The 26107-nt window shown below is 39.0% G+C and overlaps 1 protein-coding gene across 7 annotated transcripts in view; it reads left to right on the forward strand.

Annotated features, from left to right (window-relative positions):
- AKAP13 (A-kinase anchoring protein 13) overlaps window positions 1-26107 on the forward strand; it is a 405703-nt gene that overhangs the window by 137241 nt on the left and 242355 nt on the right. For all 7 annotated transcript variants that reach the window (XM_037832976.1, XM_037832972.1, XM_037832973.1 and 4 more), the window contains exon 3: window positions 25580-25727. In XM_037832976.1, coding sequence (XP_037688904.1) covers window positions 25580-25727 — 148 coding nt within the window. The remainder of the gene's footprint in view (window positions 1-25579; window positions 25728-26107) is intronic.

Here is a 26107-nt window from a genome sequence, read left to right on the forward strand (position 1 = left end):
GAGTCATCAGTCAGCTGCAGTCAATTGACTGATGATCCGACAAACCAGCCCGTTGGTTTATTAACCAGCCTCAAATATCCTCACAGCAATCGTCAGGCCAGTGCCCGCTTGACCAGACAGCTAGGCCACCTAGCCAAGTTGACACATGAACCCAAGCATCACACCTGAGAAAGGGGCCCAGGTGTTACAGGAAAGAGGCGCATTGTCTTATCATATGCTTTATCACTCTAGTTCATCAGTCAAACGAGAGAAGGTTGTGAAACGCATAGGGAGCAGCAAGGACAAACGTGGAGGGAGGCTTAAACATCTTGGTGTGATCATGACAGTGTTGGCAATGTGGTGTGATTGTAGCATTTGAGGAAAGGCTCTGTGAGAGAGATGAGGCTTGGAGAGGTCAGCAAGGGCTGGGATATGGAGGGCCTTGTTTGTAACAAATATAAGGGACATGCCCAGGAGTTGAGATTTTAATCCTGCTGACTACCTAAGAGTTTCAGAGGAGTAACTTGATTGGATTGTATTTTGGAGACCCTTCTGCACTTCCTAGCATGTGGGGGGCTAGCCTGGAAGTCTGTAGACCCTATTTCATGGATGGCTTGGGAAGAAAAACAGCAGAACTGAGGATGATAAATAACCAAAGAAGCGAGGTGAGTAACTGTGAGATGGGTGAGGACAGAAATCAAGCTGATAAAATTTAATTGTAAAATGTCACCTTTTCAATCAGCAACACAGAGTTGCAGAATATAAGCTTCAGTTTTCTGCTCTCTGGGAGGGGAGACAGGGAAGAAGGGAGAAATTCATTAAATTTCTTCCAAGAATTAATAAAAATCCTGTATTCTCTGCATGTCTACCAAATATCTGGTGATGTTAGCACAGGGGAGACTGTCTCTTTAAGTGTTGACCTAATTATTCTAGCAGTTCCAGAGAGTTGTGAAACATTTGTGAGAGGGACAGGCTTTTTTTTTTTTTTGTAGTCACCAGGAAAGTCACACCCTCAAACCAACTTAGCTCTGCTTAAACAAGAATTAAATGAGGGGCAGGGTTATACTTTGAAACAAAAACAACTTAAACTGGTAGAATTTTTTAAAAGTTCTTTTTTTTTTAAGGAAGGCTTCCCGTTATGGGGACCATACATTATATGATTTCCACTTTTTTGTGATTTAATTCCTTTTCCAGATGAAGTCTCGCATTAGGGAAAATGGTCTCTAAAACCATGCTGTAGACAGTGGATTGAGCAGAATGATTGAACGCCTTCTGCTGGTTTTGTTTTAATGGATTAAGAATTGTGTTTATTTTAGTGTTGCAAAATTATGAAGCTTGAAGGCAATATGAATTTGGATTATTAATAGTAGTAGTATTTAAAATAATAGTTTTGTATTGGCACTGGGAAGGGGAAGGTTATAGGGATTTCATTGACCATTATCTATATGACAGAAGATTAGTTGAAGTAAAAAGAAATTTAAAATGTCAAAATTGGTTAATATTTTCTAACACTGAAAGCTACCTATGTCTATGGAATGACTCTGGTTTATGTAAAAAATCAATATATTTCTCAGTAGTTCATGGTACCTGAAATAATTTGAGGCATCTTTTAAGAGTAATGATTATTGATGTTATGTATAAATCTATTGTTCATGATTTATATTATTTGATCATCACCAACCACATGCAGAAATTGCATGTTACTCCTTCCTGGGCTATCCTTGGACCTAGAATATAAAGGACAAAATCCTTAGCATTCCTTTATGTCCTTGCTTCCTGCTTGTGTGAAGCCATGGCCTATTACTCCTTGGATGTGCTGTGTTTGTTCACTTCTGTGCCTTTGCACATCCTTTTCCTTTTTCTTGGTATGACTTTACCCCTTTTCTGCCTGGTCAATTCCCACATGACTTTTGAGATTCATCTTAAGTTTTGCCTTCTCTGGGTAGCATTTCTAGTAACTCCTTTTATTCATTCCTTTTCTTTCTCTTCTACTGTGTCATAATACTTTCAATATGCCTCTCTTTATGGCACCTGTGACTGTGTATTGTCATGAGTTTCTCCTAGCAGGCTTGGGGTTCTTAATCTGTTTTCTGTTCACAGTCCTGGAGACAGAAGGCTATGGTATGAGCCTATGGAAAATATATGCAAAGTTTTGTGCTTATATATTTGCTTCTGGGGAATGGAACCATAGTTTTCATCATATTACCAAAATAATATAATACTTTGCTATCTGTATCTTATCAGAAAACATTTGCCAATCCCTGTATTATACTGATAATGGCCCAACCCCTCCATAGTAGAGACCCTGCTGGCATCTTTCTTGTAGCCTGGGTACATCCAGACCAAGTGCTGTTGTCCTGAGGATTAAAAAAAACAAACAAAAAAAAATTGGAGCTATATGATACAAAGCTATCCACCTCTTCTTTGGTTCAAACCACAGTTAAGGTAGAACAGGTCATCTAATTTCTGTCCTTTTACCCTAGGATGGAGGACTTAACATTCTTCCAGTGAACTAGTTTGGATTTCACCAAAGCCTGATGACAGGTGGTTGTATGGTCAAGAGCACAGGTTCCCTTCTCGGGACAGGTGTAACCAGCCTGCTTCCAGTAGGACTGATAATATCCCTAAAGCAGCAGCTAATGGGAATAGAGTGTGGTGGCAACAACACCTAATCACCTCACACCCATGCTAGGTTTCTGGAGCTTTGAGTATCTGCTATAGCAGAATCCTATAGTGTGCTTCTTCTAAGGCTTGCCCAGGAGGAAATGGCAGACTGGGGACCATGTACCCTGGGAGAAGAGTAGTCCCTGATTGCCTCTGAGGGTGGAGGTACCTCCTCCATCTGTCTGGCATTTTGCTTTTTTGGGATCCTGTATCTTCACAGAGAGGTCTCAACAAATTATACTCAAAGCACTCAAGCAGAAAGGAGCTGGGGAGGATTACTGATTGAGCCTCTCTTTTGTAAGACACTTCAGTAGACTTTTAGGTAAGGGTTGGAGGGGTGGTTATAGCCCTTTCAGGGAGGTGGCAGTACTGCTGACTCTCTTGTTCAAGCTGCTACCACGTTTCATCTAGGCCACTCTTGATGGCCTTCTAAGTGGTCGTTCTGTTGATATGTCTGTTCCCCACAGAGGACCTATAGGATTCTTTCAAAATGTGAATCAGATTATGTCACTCTTCTTTTCAAAACCCTCAAATGTCTTTCTGTTATACTCAGAAAAAATGCAGACTCCACCCTCTTTCCAATCCACTTGCTCCTCCACACCAACCTTTTTTGTTGTTCCTTGAACATGCTGAATTTGAACTTGCCTTGTACTTGCTCCTCCTTGGCCTTGAACCTTTCCTCGTTTTCCCTTATCTTGCTTTTTGTCTCAGGTTTCAGCTCAAAGGTGACTTCCTCAGAGTAGCCTTCCTAGACCACCTTACCTGAAACAGCCTGTCACTCCCACTTCAGACACATTTTGACCCTTACCCTGTCTTATTCTTTCTAACAACACTTTTTTCCTGATGTAACCCTGCTAAAGTGTGAGCTCCATGAGGCCAGGGGCCTTGTTTCTTCATGATTGTACCCTAGTTCATAACAGTGCCCTACATGTTTGGTGATCAGTTAATACGGTAATGAATGGATTCATTTTATTGACCAAAAAAAAAAAAATGCACTAGAAGAGGTTATTTACCCAGATCTACAGCCATTAATGACACATCTATTCATCTTATTCCTGAGTCTGTATTTGTTCCTGAGCCTATATTTGTTCTGTCTCAATCCCCTGTGTCCTGGCAAATACTCTGTTATGGGGTGGCATGTTGAATTTAAGAAATAGTGGATGCTAAATGACATAGAAAATTTGTCTATATGCCTTGTAATTTTAATTGCCCCCTAAAATCAGGCTACTCTGCGAACCATGCAACCTCTTTTACTTGACTTGGGGTTCTGGATTTTTCCTTCTACACCTGTCTTTTAGTCTGTTGGCAACGACATTATACATTTATGATACATTTATCTTAAAGAGGCTAGGGTACTATGCCATGGCTGTGCCTTATTAATTTACCTTTCAATTTTCTAGAGCATTCGTAGTAAATTAGGCAGCACAAGTGTAACTCATGTATCTGCCTATAATTAAATTTTGTGGTGTTCTCCTTCTGAGTGAGTGCAAGTGTAAAGAAGACTAGGTACTAGCATTTTCAGTTGCTCGCAAAGATGGAAATAGTTGATAATTCTTTGGGGCTTTCTAATGTTATATGGCATTTTGTAAGCTCCATTGTACCCAGTGTTTGTTTACAAGCTCTGACAGCTGTTTCCTGGTTGAGTTTGGATTCAGTTTGTAGCCTTTCTCATCTCCTCCCACATGTCCCTCATACCCCTTGTTCCGGTTTGTTAATGCTGCCCTTTTGCAAACACCAGAAGTGGATTGGCTTTTATAAAGGGGGTTATTTGGTTACAAAGTTACAGTCTTAAGGCCATAAAGTGTCCAAAGTAAGGTGTCAACAAAGGGTACCTTCACTGGAGAAAGGCCATTGGCATCTGGAAAACCTCTGTTAGCTGGGAAGGCACTTTGGCTGGCGTCTACTCCAGAGTTCTGATTTCAAAATGGCTTTCTCCCAGGACATTCCTCTCTAGGCTGCAGCTCCTCAAAAATGTGACTCTTAGTTGCTCTTGGGGCATTTGTTTTCTCTTAGCTTTTCAGGAGAAAAAGACTGCTTTCAAAGGTCATTTCCAAAATGTCTGTAAGCTGCAGCCCTCTCTGAGCTCCTGTGCATTCTTCAAAATGTCCCTCTTGGCTGTAGCAAGCTCGCCCCTTCTGTCTGAGCTTATATAGTGCTCTAGTAAACTAATGTAGGCCCATGCTGAATGGGCAAGGCCACACCTCCATGGAAATTATCTAATCAGAGTTACCACCTACAGTTGGGTGGGTCGCATCTCCATGGAAACACTCAATCAAAGAATTACAATCTAATCAACACTAATATGTCTGCCCACACCAGATTGCATCAGAGAACATGGAGTTTTGGGGGACATAATACATCCAAACCGGCACACCCCCCCATTCTACTCATTGCAACTGTCACCTCATTCAAACAAAATTTGATATCAGACGAGAGAATTCTTGTTGCTCCAGTCCCTTTCAATGACCTGCTTTTGAGATAGACCTCTGTAAGAAGCCTCCCTTCCCTTTCTTTTGCTCAGGCAAGTGTCAGGTGCCTCCTCAAATTGGCATAGTACTGGATCCTTGCTTTTCCTTAATATTCTTTTTTTTTCCTTAATATTCTTTTTTATAGAGTTGCAACTATTGCTTTATATGTCTCCCTCCCTTAAGAGACTATGAGCCTCCAGAGGGCAAAAACTTGTCTTTATATGCTTAACAAAGCTTATTTAAGTGAAGGAGGTAATAAGCAAGGACAGACTTAATATTTTCTCTAGTATTTTGTTTTATTTTGATGAAAAAATGGATATGTTTTTTGTTCAACCCATCAAACATTAATTATCTCATGCCATTTGAAGAGGTGCTGATTGTACAAAGATGAACCAGCTACGGTCTCTTCCCTGGCTTCACTGTGAGTGGCATAAGTTCTCAGAGAGGATACCTCCAGCCTTAATACGATCTGCCTTGTGCTGTGAGCAGCATTGGGCATAGGTGTTTCTCCACATATGCTTTCCTACTCTTGGCCCTCAAGGCAGAGTTGGGGTGCCCATCTCCTCTCCACCTGGTGAAACCGGTGTGTGTTCTAATTATAGCACTTACCACATGGCATTCTGTCTATATGCATGTCTGTCTATGCTCCTAGAGGGCAGGGTCCAGGTAGTATTTATCTCTATAGATTCAATATCTGGTAGATAGTGGGCACAATGCATTAAACATAAGGCACTGTGGGCTTGTTTAGGATGAATGAGTTAAGGTCATGGTAATGGGGAACAGAACAGGAAGGAAGGTAAAGAACAATTTAATACTAGGTCATTGAATATATTTCCACTAATTAACTTATCTGTTGGATAGACTGGAATCAAACTTATGCTAGCAATAAATATAGTTGAAACAGTAAAGTAAAATATATTAAAGGATAGGTTTAAAGGAACAAAATAGTTTCAAACATTTTAAAGCTCATTTGTGTTTCAACATTAATGATTCATATAATATTCCTATTTTAAAAATAATATCAATACTAATAGATTAGTAGCCCTGTATATATTTGATAGCAAGAAGTCATTTAAATGTCCTTTAACTGTGAGTAATTCAGACTAGCTTTCCACTTTATTAGTAATACAGATTGACAGTTATATCTTGCCTAGATTCTGTCATCCCTAAAGGCTTTTGTAGTTACTAAGGGTATTATTGAGATAAAAGAAGTCTAAAACTTTTTAGATGGTGGGGAATTAATTAACTGTATCATGAACTGGGAAGTGATGCTTATTTAGCTTAGCATCTGAGTTTTCTGGAAGAATCAGAATGGAAAATAAGTATTTTAAGTTTTTGACTGTAGAGGGCCCAGTTGTAGCTGCCATTAACAGAAATAGGGCAAGTCTCCTAAACTTTTTGGCTCGTAATGGAGTTTGGGTTTCTGTTGCGTCCAAAGGATCATACTTCTGGGATTGGGGCACTGAAATAGATATGTCAGTGGTGTTGTAAAAAAACCCATTAAAGGCTGGAGAGAAAAAAAAAAATTCCGAGTTTGCTGCATTTTTGTCTTTTCAAATATCTCTCCTCTATTACCTATTCTGAGGATTGTTTAAAAATCATTCCTTTTAATGTTGCAAGTCTTTACATCCTTGCTTTCTTTGCCTGACCCGCTTTTTTCCGATTTCTCCTCTTCACTTAACTGGCCGTTTATTATTTGGTGTTTCTCCAGATCAGTTTCTTCTTCCTGCCCTCCCCTGCAAGAAAACCAGGGCTGGTCCTTGGCTCTCTGTTACTGTGGAAAACTCATCTGAGCTCAAGGCTTTGGGGTTTGCTGATGTTACAGCAAACAGGTTGACTTTCAGATCTGCCTCTCCAACCCAGACCTCTTCTGGCAGACTGCCCTGCTAACTGCCTGTTAGATATGTAATATCTACAGTTACCCATCCTGCTGGCATAGAAAACTTAACATTTTTAAAGCTCAGAATCATCCTTTCTCATAAATCATTCCCCACCTCCCTATTTTTCCTTAATGAAGAAACCGCCTTTTCTATTACTGTTGTTTTGTGTTTATTGTCTCACCATCTTCTAGCCCCCATTCAATCAGTTGCCATATTTCATCTAATTATTATTAATAGAATGTCTTTCTCACATTTATTTATTTTTAGAATGTCTTACTACCATAACAGTTTAAGCACTTTTTGCTTCCGCATGCTGTGTGTTTGTAATATTTTTTCTTGGTTTCCTTGCTTCTGGTCTATTTCTCCTTCTTAGGATACTGCTGTGAGATACGTCTTTCTAGAATATTTGCTGCCTTAACATGTCACTTCACCTCCCACCTCCAGTTTTCCCCAGTACATACCACATACAAGGCTGTATTTTTTTTCCCCTTGCCTATACAGTTCAAGCACAAATCAGTTGGGTTGCCATTGAAATTCTACGCAATCTGACCTCTACAACCCTGATTCATTCAAATAGTTATTGACCAAATTCCTATTGCTAGACAGCCATACCTGAAGTCCTCAAAAAGATGGTTATTGCTTTCCAGCAGATGCTGATGGTGATGGGAACATGTTGTCCAAATAACTGCAGTACAGCGGGATAATTGCCACATAAACATACTTCTCTGGCTTCCTCACACATCCTGATATCTAAGCAACTGTTGTGCCTGGGTTTAAGTTTGCCTTAACTGGAAGCTTCCTCCTGCCTGATACCCTCTTCACCACCCCCTTTTATCTTCTTTCTCCTATTTTCCTTGCTCTTAGCACCCTCTTCCTCTTCAAATTCTGTAGCCCTTTGGATATCTACTTGCTTGATATTTAACATGTGTTTCTTCTATTAATAATTACCTCTTTACATATATCTCCTTTTCTTCCATCTAACTCGTATTTCCTGCTCTTACCCTCAGGTCCAGAATAGTGGAAAGATGACAGACTTTGGAATCCTACTTGGATTTGAATCATAGCTGTAGTCCTTTGTTCTTAGCAAGATGTTCAGATTCTCTAGGATACACTTTTCTCATCTCTAAATGGGGATAAAGATACTTGCCTTGCAGTATTTGTAAAGTACCTAGTTCAGCCCCTAATCTGAAGTAGGCACTCAGAAAACAGTAGTTAACTCAGTGTTGGCTTATCTTCCTTTCTCCTCCTTAGTATTTCTGGTTTGTATTAATACTGGTTTAGTGATGTAAATGTCTACTGTGTTGTATTATTAATTTTCTTACATCCTCAGGTAAGAGACACATGGTACGAGAGTGAGGACAGGCTTCCATGTTCCCATTGTGCGGCTGAGCAGCAAGGGGCCTTTATAAAGTTTGCTGTTGAAGACAGAGCATTGTCCACATCTGTACTGAAGAGCTTCCCATATCTCTAGTCCTTAATTCTTTGAAGCCTTTTGGAATTTTTAAACTTTATTTTGAATATTTTAAAAATGTTTTATTTGTAAATGATTTCAAATTTATAAAAAGTTGCAAAAATATTGTACAAAAGATATCTGTATATCCTTTACTAGGGACAGCAGTTTTTCACAGTTCATCTACTGTTAACACTTTAGCCCATTTGTTTTATTATGTATACCCTGTCTAGCTATCAACCTATAAATAAACATATAATTTTTTTTTCCTGAATTATCTGTAGGTAAGTTACGTATATTCTGTCCCTTTTCCTCTAAATGCTTCAGTATGTATTTCCAATGAATAGGGATGTTCTCTTTTGTAATCACAGTATAGTTATCAACTTCATGGATTTACATTAATACAGTACCTTAATCTGCCCATTTCCAGTTTTATCAGCTGTCCTAGTAATGTCCTTTATAGTAGCATTTTCTCCTTCAGTGTAGAATCCAGTCTAAGGCTACGTATCCCATTTAGTTATCCTGTCTCTTTCAGACTCCTTTAATCTGGAACCATGTACACAACCTTTCTTTGTCTTTTATGGCATTGGTAGTTTTGAAGAATACAGAGCACCATCCCATCCCCAGCCCCCGTTTTAGCAAACATCCCTCATTTTTTGTTTGCTGTTTCCTTGTGATTAGATTGAAGTTTTTGCGTTCTTGGTCAGAGTACTGCAAAGGTAATGTTATGTCCTTCTCAGGGTATCACACAACTGGAGGGACACAGGGTTCACCTGTCTTCATTGGGGATGTTTGCTTTGATTACCCAGTCAAGGTATTGGTAGATTTCTTCACTAAATAGGTGTTTTTTGGTTTTGGTTGGTGGTTTTTTTTGGGGGGGGGAGGGGAGTCCCCTCCTTTGCAACTAATGAGCAGTCTGTGGGGGAGATAAGACAATGCAAATATCCTGTTCCTCATCAGAATTTACTCCTAGATTGAGGATTCATTGATAATTCTCACCAGATTCAATGTTTACCATCATGTTTGTGAAATGATAATTTCATGTCTCTAGCACTCTTATTTTTACCAGTCAGCCCTCAGCAGCCAAGAGTCCTCCTTTCTCCCCCATTTAATTGGTTAATTAATTTATTATCAGTTTGGACTCATGAATTCCTATTTTTTTCAGTGGTGTATAATTTATCACTGTTGTTAATTGTTTTGGTCTTAAGATTGTCCCAGATTTAGCCAGAGAAAGCCACTTCAGTCTGGCTCTTGCCTTCTTGAGACATGTGCCCATTTATTTATTTATTTATTTGTTTAATTTTTTGAGCGCTTCCTTATTTTCTGGTAAAGCAAGGTGTTCCAGGTTCCTCTTGTACCTCCTCTGCCGCAGACCTGGAATCAGCCATGTGTCTGAGGAGCCATGGGTCCTTTCAGTGGAGAATGGTATCGGTGGCCAAGATCTGAGCACTAGGTGTGTTCATTGCCTCTGGGGTATCCCTTGGCTACATTGGGTGAGCTTTAATGAAATTGAACTCTAGCTGCCATGAATAGCCAAGGGACAGACTGCATTTTAGCCTGTGTAAAAGCTCTAGCTGAATGGCAGTCTTTGGTTGCTTAAGGAAATGATTAGATAAACTGTTATCTATTGCCTATACTATTGTGTTTAAAGGAGAGAAGGAAGCTAGTCTTGTAAAGCAGATGGTGTCTGTGATTATACTGAAGTCTCCTTTTGGTGTTACTCTTTGGCACTATTACAGTTGTCCCCTCATGGAAAGGTGATGCTTTGTAGGTGGTGGTCAGTATTTACTTAGTATTACTTAGCCCCTTTGTTTCATTTTCTCCATATAAAATGAATATATGAAAATACATGTAAATATAAATCTTGTTATTTTGACATACAGTAAACTGATTTGAGAAGGCTTTTAAAACTCCTTGAAGTTTCTGGAATAAAAGGTAGTTATTGTTAATAGTTTCATAGTTCTGGGACCCTGCAAGCATGTCTTTACTGAATACATTTGCTTGCAGCATGTAAACAGTAACCTAATTTTGCACTTTGTAACTTCTTGAATATTTGGTTATCTTGTAAATTATTTGAGCAAATTATTTTTTGGAAACTTCATTTTGAAATAATTTTGAACTTATAGAAAAGGTGTAAAAATTGTACAAAGAAATCCCATATACTCTAAACGCAGATTCACCAAATGTTAACATTTTGCCATTTTTGCTTGATTTTTGTCTCTCAACTGACAGTCAGTTGCAGAAACTATGCCGCTTTACCCTAAATACTTCATTGCGTATTTCCTAAGAACAAGCACATTCTCTTATATAATGACAGCATAATTACCAAAACCTGGAGTTTTAATGTTGGTAAATTGTTATATCTGTAGCTCTCATTCAAATTTTGCCAGCTGTCCCAAAAATGTCCTTAAAAGCAATTTGATTTTATTGCTCAGGGTCCAGTCCAGGGTCCTGTGCATTTAGTTATCAGGTCTTTTTAGTCTCCTTTACTTTGGAACAGTGCCTCAGTCTTTCTCTTTTAGGAATGACATTTTTGAAGAATACAGGTCAGCTTTTTTACAAAAGCCCCTCAGTTTGGATCTGTCTGATGTTTTCTCACAATTCGAGTGGAGTTATACATTTTCATTGGTAACACTACATAAGTGATACTGGGTCATCATATCAGTAGACATATGGATGTTTGTCTCATTATTGGTTATGTTACCAATATCTCTTTTTTTCAGGCAGTATCTGCCAGGTTTCTCCACAGTAAAGGTATCTTTTTCCCTTTGTAGTTTATAAATGAGCAGATTATTTTAAAAATAATGTGGTTTTTGTTTTTGTTTTTTCTTTTAAAAAGTGATCCATCTTTATTGTAAGAAGAGGAGGAAAAAAAAGGAAAACACGGGAAAGCATGCAGAATATAAAAAAGTGTCCTCAGTCACCATGTAGGGATATCTACTATTAATGTGTTAGGGTTTCTTTTTCTTTCTTTTAAAATGTGTATATTAAGCACCTGCTACTTATACTAGACAAAAAGGGGATGTCTGAGTGAATAAAAGAAAATCTTGCTCTCATGGAGCTTACATTCTGGTAAATAATAATAGCTTTTATTGCACGTTTATTATGTGCCGTGCACTGCTATAGGTGCTGTAGGTACTTTCATCAATTATTTAATTCTTACAACCTTGTGAAGTAGGTATGATTGTTATCCTTTCTTATGACACAGAAAACTTAAATGGTATCTTCCAGATTAAAAGCTAGAAAGTGATGAATGTACTATGATTCACACCCAGGCATTTTGGTATCAGAAACCATCTCCTTAACCACTGTGGTTTATTGACAAAGTTAAAAGCAGTTTTAAAGTTAGAAAAGAAATTGACTCAAAGGGGTAATAATATTGAGCTCCTGTGAGCGGTACTGTGGCAGCATTATCCTGACGTGAGATGCCTTGCACTTGCCTAGAATATTCTTTTATAGTGAGATCTCCAATCTTTTCATAAGTGATCACCTCTCCTGATTGATCCTGTCAATGGCATACCCTTGCCTATTTTATGGAAATTCTCCATTTTTCTCCCTCTCCCTCTTTTCTGCTTACCTATTCTCAATATTGTGCTGGTTTAAAAAAAAAAAAAAAAAAAAAAAGAAGCCCTGTTTTAGTGTTTGCCAAATTCAGTGGTGTAAATACTCCCATTATGGTTGATTTCAGGCTACCATCAGACATCACTGAACGCAGACATGGGACGAGATGAGCAGTACACTGTTATATAGAATCTCTACCACACAGATACAGTAGATGTAAATAACCTCAAGAGCAGAGATAATGGTAAAGTGTAGCATGATAAAACACAAAGTGATGAGCTTTAAGTATTCATTCCATTTTTTTGTTGTTGTTTTGTTTTCTTTCCTTCAGCAAAAGCTTTATTTGTCACAAGGGCATTATACTTGACCTCCAAATTTGGCTGACAATTTACTGATGAAATTCATAACCTTTGGTAGCTATGATATTTTGACATATTTGCTGGGTTCTCGGTAACATCCTGGAAAGCTACCATAACTTCTGGATCCTGCATGGCTGCAAGAATCTGGATCGCTAAGAATTTCATTGAGCCCAGGCATTCCTGCCATTCTGGGCATTCCTCCTTCCATTCCAGGCATTCTCCCCAGGAGCACCACCTGGAAAAGAGCCATACTGAGCTCCTGATTGTTGTCTGGCTTCTTCCTCCTTCTGGGCTCTCTCATGTTCTGCCCGAGCCTTCCTAACTTTCTGTTCTTTCTTTGAGCTCTCACTCCTCACATTTTTGCTCATACCTTCTCTGATGTTCTGCAGTTTTCTGGGCCCTCAGTTGAACTTCTTTCAGCATTGCACTAGCATCTTCATTATAATCCGGTTTACAAGCAAGGGCAAGATCATGGGCTGCCTCTTCCCAGTGGCCCAGAAGTCTGTGCACTTTCCCTCGCCACTTGTAAGGCTGAGCTGAATCAGGATTTATTTCAGTGGCTCTGTCACAGTCTCAGATGGCAGCATTTAGCTTCTGTAATTTGATGAAGATGTTGGCCCTCTTGGCATACAGAATGGCCAAAGTTCATCATTTAGGGCATCCATGGCAGCCACTTTCGTATTTGCCTGATCCTTCGTCTCCTCAGTTCTCTCTCAGCTTCATCTCCTACTTTTTGAGGTCCATCAGTGTCTAGTTCAGTAACACCTTCATTGTCAATTTCTAGATCCCTTTCATCACTTGATGGGTCCTCTGTCTTTGTTTTCCTCTGACTTCTTTGTTTTCTCCTCCTTTATATTTTCTTTTGCTTTAGCTTTAGGAGTAGCAGTTGGTATTTTACCACCTATGCTCTCCATTCACTCCCTCAGGAAGCGCATTTCCTCGGTGTGCAGAACACTCGGATCTTGCTTAAATGTTTTCACGAAGGCTCGAAGCTCCCTCGCTTTGTGGCGATCCATGGTTCGGAGGTAGCGGAAAGCGGAGAGTGCTGCCGAGAAAGCTGTGGTCCAGTTGCAGCCTGGAGTGCTAGCACAGAGTGACTGCCTAGAAGGGGGGCGGCTCCATTTGTTTGTTTTGTTTGTTTTTATATTGAGATTGTTCATATACCATACAGTTATCCAAAGATCCAAAGTGTACAATCAGTTGCCTACGGTACCATCATACAGCTGTGCATCCATCACCATAGTTAATTTTTTTTTCAAGTTTTACAACATTTTCATTACTCCAGAAAAGAAAGACAAAAAAGGGAAAGTCAAATCCTTTCATACCCCTAACCACCCCCCCCCATTTTTGATTCATGGTATTGGTATAATACACTTGTTACTGTTGATGAAAGAATGCTAAAATACTGCCAACTGTAATATATAGTTTGTAATAGGTATATATATTTTTCCTACATGCCCCTCTATTACTGTCTTCCAGCTATAGTGTCATACATTTGTTCTAGTTCATGAGAGAGATTTCTGATATTTGTACAGTTAATTACAGACATTGTCCACCAAAGATTCACTGTTTTATACATTCCATCTTTTAACCTCCATCTTCCCTTCAGCTGACATACGTGACTCTGAGCTTACCCTTTCCACTACATTCACAGACCATTCAGCACTGTTAGTTATTCTCACAGTGTGCTACCATCACCCCTGTCCATTTCCAAACGTTTAAGTTCGCTGTAGTTGAACATTCTGCTCATAATAAGCAACCGCTCCCCATTCTTTACCTTGTTCTATATCCTGGTAACTTACATTTCATGTCTATGAGTTTACATATTATAATTAGTTATATCAGTGAGACCCTGCAATATATGTCCTTATATGTCTGTCTTATTTCACTCAATATAGTGCCCTCAAGGTTTCTTCATCAACCCATTTTTTAAAGATGGTTTTGTTCACATACTATACATTCAGTCCTAAGTAAACAATCAGTGGTTCCCTATATAGTCACGTATTTATCTAGTCAATACCATCACCACTATCTATATAAGGACATCTCCATTTGTTCCACAGAGAAGGAGGAAGAGTCAAAGAAGGTAGAGAGACAAAAGAAAAAGAAAAAAGAGAAAGAAAAAACATGACAACTAGGAAGCAATAAAAGGAAAGATAGCATTAAACTAAAGTAGAATAAAGAGTCAGACAACATCACCAAGGCCAAGAGCCCCATACCCCTTCCCTATGTCTCCCTCCCCCAATATGCATATGCATTTAGCTTTGGTATATTGCCTTTGTTGCATTAAAGGAAGCATAATACAATGTTTCTGTTAATTATAGTCTCTAGTTTGCATTGATTGTATTTTTTCCCCAATCCCACCCTATTTTCAACACCTTGCAGTGTTGACATTGATTTGTTCTACCTCATGTAAAAACATATTTGTACCTTTTATCACATCATTGAGCTGGGTTATACAGTCCCAGTCTTTATGTTTCTTCTTTCTTTCTGGTGTCCCACATGCTCCTAACCTTCCTCTTTCAACCATAATCACAGTCATCCTTGTTCAGTGTACTTACATTGCTGTGCTATCTCCAGAAATTGTGTTCCAAACCTCTTACTCCTGTCTTTTCCTTTCGGTCTTTAGTGCTCCCTTTAGGTTTTCCTGTAGAGCAGGTACCTTGTTCACAAATTCTGTCATTGTCTGTTTGTCAGAGAATATTTTAAGCTCTCCCTCATATGTGAAGGACAATTTTGCCGGATGTAGGATTCTTGGTTGGTGGTTTTTCTCTTTCAGTATCTTAAATATATCACTCCACTTCCTTCTGGCCTCCGTGGTCTCCATTGAGAAATCCACACATAGTCTTATCAAGCTTCCTTTGTATGTGATGGATCTTTTTCTCTTGCTGCTTTCAGGATTCTCTCTTTATCTTTGACATTTGATAATCTGATTATTAAGTGTCTTGGTGTAGGCCTGTTATATCTATTCTGTTTGGGATACCCTGTACTTCTTGGATCTGTAATTTTATGTCTTTCATAAGAGATGGGAAATTTTTCATTGATAATTTCCGCTATTATTGCTTCTGCCCCTTTTCCCTTCTCTTCTCCTTCTGGGACACCCATGACACATACATTCCTGTATTTCATTTGTCCTTAAGTACCCGGAGATGTTGCTAATATTTTTTCGTTCTTTTCTCTATCTGTTCTTTGGTGTGTAGGCTTTCAGGTGTCTTGTTCTCCAGTTCCTGAGTGTTTTCTTCTGCCTCTTGAGATCTGCTGTTGTATGTCTCCATTGTGTCTTTCATCTCTTTTGTTGTGCCTTTTATTTCCACAGATTCTGCCAGTTGTTTTCTGAACTTTCAATTTCTACATTATGTACACCCAGTGTTTTCATTATACACTTCATCTCTTGCCATATCTTCCCTAAACTTTTTGAATTGATTTAGCATTAGTTGTTTCAATTCCTGTATCTCAGCTGAAGTGTAAGTTTGTCCCTTTGACTGGGCCCTACCTTTGTTTTTCTTAGTGTAGGTTGTAGTTTTCTGCTGTCTAGGCATCTGGTTTCCTTGGTTATCCCAATCAGGTTTTCCTAGACCAGAATGGGCTCAGGTCCCAGAAGGAGGCAACAGTATCAGGGTTCCCTGAGGGTGTACCTTGTAAGATTGTTACACCCTGTAAAGCCTCATGCCACTGTGCTTTGCTGCCCAGCAGATGGTGCCTGTCAGTCTGTCACTCCTGACTGGTGTAATGATGTGTGGCCTGTGGCTGTTTTCCCCCAGCTCTGGGGTCTTGTTCTGAATGGAAGGCGGGTAGTAGATCTGGGCACCACCTCTCTCCTCTTAGAGAAGATACACCTCCTAGGGAGATATCATTTGCATTTGAATAGTCTCTCTGACTCTGCTGTCTCTATCCTTGGCTGGGTCAGAGTGCTGGGAACTGAAAATGGCTGGAGCTTTCTCCACTGAGCTGAAAAAGGGACAGAAAGCCCCCCTTCAGGGTCAGTCCGTGGCCACCCTCAGTTCAACCTGTCAGCCAGAGACAGCACCTGGTCCTCTGGGTTCCCCCTCCCTCCCAGAGAGGTCCTACAGCTCTCCAAGGTCAGTCATCACCGGAAGCCTCTCTCTGCTTGTTGGGGATTTGTAGCTTGTATTGAGCAGTCAACATTTGTTAATTGAAACCCCAGTTGGAACTGGACTGAGGTATATTCGCTTGTTCAGAGGGTGTTGCTCTCTAGCACAATGAGGCTTTGCAGTTCGGGCTGCTGGGATTCGCAGTCTTTACTTACAGATTTTATGCTGCGATCTTGGGCATTCCTCCCAATCCAGGTTGGTGTATGATGTGTGGACATTCACGTTTGTGCCCCAGCAGTTATTCCAGATTATTTACTAGTTGTTCCTGGTTGTTTATTAGTTGTTCAAGGGGGCACTAACTGGCTTCCACTCCTCTCTATGCTGCCATCTTCTCTCCCTCATTTGTTTTTAATATAATGCCTTTAATTGTCAGTTTATATCATTTAATTTTTTTCCCATTCGAAATGTATTTATTGTGTCTCAAGCACAGAAACATTATTTTTGTGCACTTATTGTGATATATAGCATTTCTACATTATATTCTGTATCTTGTAATAGACACAATAAATATTGTATGCATGTGTGTGTGTATGTGTGTGTCTGTGTGTATCATAGTCTTGTCTTGGCTAGTTTGTGCCTAGTCAGTGGATCGCTCAGTTTTGTCCCTCCTTTCTCCCATCACAACACTCTCCACACCCTGGTGTAAAGCATCCTGCTAAGAACCTGCAGGAGACCAAGGCAGATAAAGCAGAGGCCCCCCTCCCCTCTAAGCACCCTTCGGTCTGGTGGGAAAGGCAGGCATGTCTGTCTAAGGTGTGTACAAGGACAGTTGCTCATTCTTGTAAATCCATGGAAACATGGGGAAAGGAATGATTAGTTCTAACTGGGAGGGGGGTGGAAATGGAGGAAGATGAATTTTAGTCTTACCTGGGAGGCTGAGACAGATAAAGATGGGGGCTTCCCAGATTAGGAGACAAGGGGGAGACAGAATTTCCAGACAGAGGAAGGAGCATGAAGAAAGACACACAGAGCCCTCCCTGCTCTCCTTGGAACTGAAATAATCTTACAAGCTGGAGTCAATGAAGGAAAATGGAGTTATTTGTTTTGGTGTCATATTCACCATCTTTCCAAGCCCTGGATGGCACAGATCAGGTGTTCCAAAGGGCTTGGTGACCATCTGGCAGCCCGATGTGCTCCCTCCCCACCAGTGGCTGAGTGTTCTCTGTCCAGCTCCTGGTCCAGACCCCCAAAGAGAAGCCCAAGGACTCATTTTTGCCTCTTTTTGCAAGAATGACCGGGACACCAGCCTCTGGGACTTTGTACTGTAGACCCAGAGTTGCCAACCCAACAGCAGAGAGAGGGGAGGGCAGCTTCTCAGTTTGGGGGGGCTTTAGGAGGCATATTATCAGGGAGCAGCCACTGGACTTTGACCTCAGCTTTACCCTTGTTGTCACACCCCATGTGGATTTGGGTGTCCCAACATCTGGCCCCAGCAGCACAGACTCGGCTCTAACCTTGTGTCACTTGTCACTCTTATAGGACATATGTCGTGGACCTTCTGGTCCAAGGTCAGTGGTCAGGCTGACTCCTTCTTCACCCAAAGCTGAGGCCAAAAGCTCCCCCAGAGAGCCTGGCACCAGCCTTGTTGCCTCAGGGGCTCAGGGAGTTACCAGGCTCCACCAGATGCTTTTTCCAGAACCTTCTCCTCCACTGTGGTGGCTCACGTGTCATCCCATCCTCCTCACCTGGTGTCTTACCTTGTTCTTTTGCAGGGTTTTGGAATTTTGATTGGTATTGCATAGAATTTGTAGAAAAATTTGATAGAATTGCTATTTAGCCTTCCAGACATGAGCACAGAATGCCTTTCCATTTATTCGGGTCTTCTTTGATTCTTTTAGCAATGTTTTGTAGTTTTCTGTGTACAGGTACTTTCCATCCTTGGTTAAGTTTATTCCTAGATATTTGATTCTTTTAGTTGCTATTGTAAAAGGAATTTTTTTCCTTGATTACCTCCTTGGATAGCTCATTACTAATGTATAGAAACACCATTGGTTTTTTTTAAATGTAATTTTATTGAGATATATTCACATGCCATACAGTCATCCGAAGGCACAATCAGTTGTTCACAGTATCATCATATAGTTGTGCATTCATCACTGCAATCAATTTTTGAACATTTTCATTACTCCAAAAAATAAAAATAAGAATAAAAATAAAAGTAAAAAGAACACTCAAAACATCAACACTCAAATCATCCTATACTATCACCCAGCCCCCCGTTATTCATTTACTTTCTGTCCCCGTTTTTCTATTTACCTGTCCATGCACTGGATAAAGGGAGTGTGAGCCTCAAGGTTTTCACAATCACATGGTCACACTGTATAAGCTATATAGTTATACGGTCATCTTCAAGAATCAAGGATACTGGATTGCAGTTCAACAGTTCCAGGTATTTCCTATTCTGATACACTAAAACTAAAAGGGATATCTATGTAGTACATAAGAATAACCTCCAGAATGACCTCTCAACTCTATTTGAAATCTCTCAGCCACTGAAACTTTGTTTCATTTCTTTTCCCCCTTTTCGTCCATAAGGCTTTCTCAATCCTACAATGCTGGGTCCAGGCTCATCCCCAGGAGTCATGTCCCACATTGCCAGGGAGATTTACATCCTTGGGATTCATGTCCCACGTAGGCAGAGGAAGGCAGCAAATCCACCTGCTGAGTTGGCTTAGAGAGGCCACATCTGAGCAACAAAAGAGGTTCCCTGGGGGTGACTCTTAGGCACAGTCATAAGTAGTCTTAGCTTGTCCTTTGCAGTAACAAGCCTCATAAGAGCAATCCCCAAGATCAAGGGCTCAGCCTACTGAACTGGTAGTCCCCAATGCTTGTGTGAATATTAGGAATTCCCAGGTGTGGAAGTTTAGTATTTCCACATTTTTCACCAGTCCCTCAAGGGGGCTGTGCAAATACTTTTTATTTTCTGGGTTGTATCAGGGCTTCAAGCTAACCTTTACAAACCAACCAGATCTCACTCCTTATTCAAAGTTCCATATAATTATGGTGTTTGAATAAACTGACCATACAAGTTAAATTATATACTGTGCTACAGAAAATATAGATTTTGCATCAAATTAAACATATTTTCTGTTGGTCTCACACAGAAGTTGAAGTTTTAAAACACAGTCAATATCATCCTTTACTCTTTAGCTTGATTTGCCTTAGTCCTAACCAAGTCCATTTCGTTCATATCTCTAATTGAAGTCTGATCTCTTTCTCAGCTTCTTTAGTAGTTGCTATATGGGATAATGCTGACATTCATATCTGCTGAACTCTGGCTCTTAGTCTCAGGTGTCACACAGGTACCAGAAGTTTGAGGGATTGATCAGGTTATGCACAAACAGTTTACCACCTCAGAATTTAGAAATAACTGTTAAAACTCATGAATAGATGCAATTGCTGTGAGTTTACAATCTGGAAACCTTTACAATAAGTGTTCCCCTGATAACCTATGCCCTGAGATTCAGTTCTCAGAGTTTGGACATTGTAGTTAGTCCATATTAGTGAGGTGTTAAAACATTTGTCTTTTTGTTTCTGGCTTATTTCACTCAACATACTGTCCTCAAGGTCCATTCTCCTAGTTGCATACCTCACTACTTCATTCCTTCTTGCTGGCACTCAATATACTATTGTATGTATACAGCACAGTTCACCATTTCATTTATCATTCTGATTAGCATGTCTTGGAGTAGGTCTGTTCACATTTAATTGAGTTGAAGTATGTCATACTTCTTGTACGTGGATATCAATGCCTTTCATAAGAGTTGGGAAGTTCTCAGCTATTATTTCCTCAGATGTTCCTTCTGCCCCTTTTCTGTTCTCTTTTCCTTTGGGACAGCCATGATGTGAATGTTTGTGTGCATCCTGTTGTCCATCAGCTTCCTGATTGCCTAATTTTTCCCATTCTTTTCTCTCTTTTTTTTGTGTGTGTTTGAATTCAAATGCTCTGTTTTCTAATTTGCTGATCCTTTCTTCTGTCTCTTTAAATCTGCTGTTGCATGTCTCTAGTATATTTTTAATTTCATCTTTTGTGCCTTTCCCATAAGATCTGTTATTTTTCTTTGCATGGTTTTTAGTTCATGTTTAACCAGTGTCGTCTTAATATCCTTTATCTCTTTAGCCATCTCCTTTAATTGTTTTAAATTTATTTGAACATCTTTAATTGGTTGTTCCAGATTCTGTATCTCCTCTGACTTTTTGATTTGCTCCTTTTCTGGGCCATAACTTCCTGTTTCTCGATATGACTTTTTACTGATGTCTGGGCATCAGATTATCCTGTTGAGTTTACTCTGAAGGTTGGATTCTCTCGTCAAAGTTTTTGTTGTTGATTGGGCTTGTGTTACTGCTCTTCTTTGACACTTGGTTTGTTAGTATTATCCAACCATTGCTGGGCCAGGGACCCACAAAGGGTGTGCACACCATCTCCACAGTGCCCTAGGGAAAGGATCGGGTAAAGACACTAAAAAAACCTTTAATTCTGCTCCCCAAGGATGTTCTTTCCTGGCCTGCCCAGTATATGGCCTCTTTGCCTAAGGCCTCTTAGATGTCCCAGACGTGTACTTTCCTTGCCTTCCAACAGATGGTGCTCTTGGCAACCCAGTCCCTTCAGCCTTCAGTGACAGGTTATTTTTGGCTGTTGGCTATAGACAATGGCTAGCAGCGTCTTGCAGTTAGGGTTAAAAATGCTGGTTCCAGCAGTCCAAATTTGCTCACCAAAAGCTGTCACAGTGCTAGACCATGTCCTTGTTCCTGGGAGTGTGGACCTCTGCTACCTCTTCAGTTTGCTGTTGCATGCCTGCCTGACTGGAAGCTTTCTGCCCTAAGAGTGGGGGATGGGCACCAGGAGCTCAGGCTGAGGGGGTTTACTCACAGTCTCTCACTGCAGTTTCTCTGTTTCTTCGTCCTCCACTTTCCTCGGTATTGTACAGCACTCCCTTCATCTCCAGAGCTCCAGAACCATTGCGCTGGGCAGTTTTTGCCTGTTTTCTAGGTGTTTTTCTGTGAGAGAAGTGAGCCCAGCCTCTCTCTAATCAGCCGTCTTGGATTCTCTCGGTAGACTGGTTTTTAAGGCAGGAAATCATATGGTTATCCTTTTAATGCCACTATTTTATGATAGCGGCATTTAGGTTTTTTTTAAATGGATAATATGATATTAAGCTACTATTCTCTTTGGGGGGAGCTCTATAATTCACATCATACAATTGTAATGATTTCTATTTTTGTATTTACTGTCTTTTGACATTTGTGCTTAACATTTTGTTATAAATAGATTATTATGCTTTTTTGCAAGTTTTTCATACTTTATTTATAGTACTTGCTCAGTGTTTTGGTACCGTGAGAACCTGAATCATTTCCTTGTTGTTAAAAAGATAAGGAAAGACTTCAAGAATGATAGAGATGTTTTGGAACTGGCCGTTGGTTCAAGTCTCAGCCTTACCGTTCACTATCTTGTATGATTTTTGTCATGTTACGTAGAATCTATCCATCTCCATTTCTTATATAAAATGGGTCTGCTGGATCCACTTGTGGGGTTATTGTGAGGAATAAATGAGATAACTTAGGTAAAGAGTTTATCACTGGAACATGCCTTCAAAATATGTTTGTCTTCTTCATACCTTCTTAAGGTATTTGAAAAGGAAAATAACTGATAAGAGAAACAGCAAAGTAAGTGTAAGCAGTTTACAGAAAAAGGCAAATAGCTAAGATAAAAACTGCTCAATCTCACTAATTGATGAGATGCAGATCAAAAAAATTTTGTACTATTTTCATGTATTAACTATGAAAAATTAATAATATTCAGAGATGGCTAAAATGTGGAGAAAAGAGCGCTGTATACATTGTGGTGGGTATGTAAATTACCCTAACCTTTTAAGAGAGCAATTTATAAATACTGTGGAATGAAAAATTAACTTGCTCTTTAACCCAGCAATTTTATTTAATATACCTCACATGTACACAAAGATACATGTTCAGTGAGGTTCCTTACAGCAGTGTTTTGAATTAGTAAAAACAAAAATTGCAAACCACAGAAAAGTCCATTAGTAAGAGATTAATTAAATAAATTGTATATATTTGTTAAGTGGATAATGCAAGGCAAAATAAAAAGAATGAGGTAGATCTATATATATATTCATAAAAAGATCATTATGATTATGTTATAAATTGAGGGTAGGAAAGAACAAAATAATCAGTGTAGTACACACAAAGATACAGACCTCTATATGTGTAAACTCATAGAATAATGACTGGCATCAGTGGTGCGGGGTATCATTTTCAGTGCACACTTTTGCTGCCATTTAGTATTACTAAAAACTTTATAAGATTTTTGGTTTTCTGAAACTGTATTTAAGAGTACTACATGTCACTTATTGTTCTCCCAGTTGTAAAACAAAGGCCATTGACTATAAACTGTATAAATATTAAGGTTTGGGGTTTAAAATGTTTGTATAATCTGGAATACTCCCCTGGAACTTATTTTTCTGAAAATAGCCAAACACTAGAATGAATCCTGAGGTACAGTGAGTAACAGGTCAAATACTTACCTGTTTCACCAGTTATACCTTAGCTGATATTTTATTTTGTATTTCATAAATCTGTAAAACAGTGTTTCATGTTTAAATCCTAAGAACTGGCCTGAAGTTACAAGACAAGCATTATTATTGAAATGGCCACAATATACTCAGGTCTATTTTCTTTTTCCCTTTCCTGTGTGGTTTCTTGGCTCTAAAGCAGGGGACTGTGGGTGGGTCACTTGCTTTTGTAAATACAGTTTGACTGGAACACAGCCATGCCCCTTTTTCTAAAAACCTGTTTTCTACAGCTGCTTTTGTGCTACAAGGGCAGAGTTGAGTAGTTGCAACAGAGACCACTAAAGCAAGGGTTGGCAACCTTTTTCTAAATGTCCAGATGGTAAGTGTAAGTGTTTTCGGCTTGCACACTGTATGGTTTCTGTCACAATCTCTCATTTCTGCCATGGCCCCTTGTAATGTGAAAGCAGCCATAGACAATGCATAAGCAAGTGAGCTTTTATTCCAGTAAAACTTTTGTTTATGGATGCTGAATAGTCATCTTTAGATTTTTCAACTTCTCCAATTAAACAAATAACTTCTTTTAAAAAAAGTAAAAACCTTTCTTAGTTCACAAGTCATACAGAAACAGGCTGTGATTTGGCCCATGATTCATAGTTTGCAAACTTATGCTCTAAAGAATGAACTTTTTGAACTTTCATTAGTATTTTTCTTTAGGTTGTAGTGATTTTTAGCATCTTGAGAAATTGACGCTTCACATTTCTGTGCAGGCATTCTTCCTGGCTGCAGTTCATCATGCAAAAAGAGATTAAAAGAGAGACTAGCCTAAGCTTTTCAAAAATATTTCCTAAAGAACGATATACAAGCATAATACTAAATAGTGACTGAAGTCAGTGATAATTCCTTTTTTACTGACTGTGATATTCCTAGTGTTTGGGTGCTTTGGAAATCTCCAGCTCAGTATTCATGTTAATAACTAGCTTCTCAACAAAGTTAAGTTACAGCTTATTTGGGATGGTTGGTAGCTCATTCTGAGTTGTTATATGTTGCATTCATCAGATTTGAGCCCCTACCATGTAACAGGTACTGTACAAGGCACTGGGGATAAAAATGATAGACAGTTATTTGGGAAATCCTTTGAACGGTCTGTTTCCCAGTTGACCTACAGGAGCATTTTTGCTAATAGACTTTATCCTAGGTTTGACTTTCCAGTATAATACTACCATTTGGCTGCTGCGCCTAGGGTGGCATTGTTCTTTTGTGGACTTTACTCTAGTTGCTAAAATGAAAAAAAAAAAAAAATTAAAATTAAAAAAAAATGCTGTAAGTTAAGAGAATTCTCTCCTCTATTTAATGCTGAGATGACTTGGCTTTCTCTAACTTGGTTTTTCCATAGTGTATTATTTAAGATTTATATAATATTACAGAATGCTTTAAATCCTTTGTTAGTTTATAGGTACAACATTAATTATATAGTGTTTATGATTGGGAGAAGGTTAATTAGGATTGTATTGCATAGGCTATATTGGCCTCAATAAAAAAATCTGCACCTGTGACTGCTAGAATATTCATAACCAAATGACAAAGATGTCTTCTAAATTGCAAGGTCATGGGTAAAGTTATGTCACAAGATTTTAGTCTGATTTCAAGGGTATAATGGGAGTGGTATAAAGAAGAGCAGGGATGCCGGATGATCAGGAAACACAAATTGTTAGACAAGCAGCCTCCCATCTTAATAGATGAAGAATATTGCCGTAGACTGCTTGAATGAATATGTGCCAAGACTTTTCATATATTAGCTGTTAAGAGGGGGAAGGTATTATCTCCAGTTTTAAGGAAACTGAGGTTTAGAGGATTTAAGTAAAGTCTATGGGATTTAAACACAGATTTGCCTGGAGCCAAAGCTCATGCTCTTTCCATTATAACATTTCCAGACAGGTCTGTGAGAGGCTCTACTTTATACAGTTGCTGGAGAGTGGGGGGAAACTAGCAAAAATACTAGTTTATTTGTATATTGAAACTGAGAAATTAAAACATGTGGAAGATATAAGTTCTCACAAAGCTACTATGTTGTGACTGAATTTTTTATTATGAAGTTCCTGGTGGCAAAAGCAAATGATAAAATGATTAGTAACAGAGAAATGATAGTGATAGAGGAATTAGAGAATTATTGCTGTAGCTGGAACACTGGGTCGAGGGACATTCTGTGTAGGAGAATGCAGCTATTTAATATATCCCCTTCATCCTCTCTCGTATTTTTGGATTTCCCTGGATTTCTGCTTCTTTTACCCATTCATCATACAGACTTAATGTTGTTAGTTTTCTTGTTTGTCTAACCACTTCCATTGAAATGTAAGCTTAAAAAGGACAGAGATCTTATTTTCAGTTTCACTCTATATTCTCCATGCCTAGAATACTGCCTGGTATGTAATAAGCTCTTAATAAGTCTTTGTACTAGAATTAGGGCATGGTTTTAGAGGATATATTTGATTTTCCTCTCAATTTGATGTTTTATGAAGATAGATTCCCTATAGGAACCCTTACTAATGCAGATTTGCTGTCTCCTTTTTCTTTCTTAGGGTGATTGTGTTGTTACAGTATTGCTCACTGAAGAGGACAAAGTTGAAGATGATGTAGTTTTTTACTTGGTATTTTCGGGTTCTACCCTCCATCACTGTACAAGCACTCGGAAGGTCAGTTCTGATACCTTGGAGACCATTGCTCCTGGTAAGTATTTCAATGAAATCTTTATTTGCCTTATTAAAAATAAACATGATTATATTATATAACAAAATTGTATATAGTTCTTGAACACTTTTGTTGTGTGTTCATTAGTGTAGAGTGGTAAGAAGAGTGAATCAGGGTGATAAAACTATTATCACATCTTTTTTTAAAATATGTAGGAATTGGATTTTCTTTATACCTTGCATGTTCCACAAAAATCTGAACCTAACTAGAAATAAATGAGATGAAATGATGTCATAAAGTGAAAGAAAAAAATCAAGATCAGCAGAAATACTAGTTTATTTGTATATTCAGACTCTGAGAAAGTAAAACATGTGGAAGATATAAGGTCTCACAAAGCTACTAGGTTGTGACTGAAATTT

The sequence above is a fragment of the Choloepus didactylus genome, chromosome 4, assembly GCF_015220235.1.
Source record: "Choloepus didactylus isolate mChoDid1 chromosome 4, mChoDid1.pri, whole genome shotgun sequence".
Taxonomy (NCBI): Eukaryota; Metazoa; Chordata; class Mammalia; order Pilosa; family Megalonychidae; genus Choloepus; species Choloepus didactylus.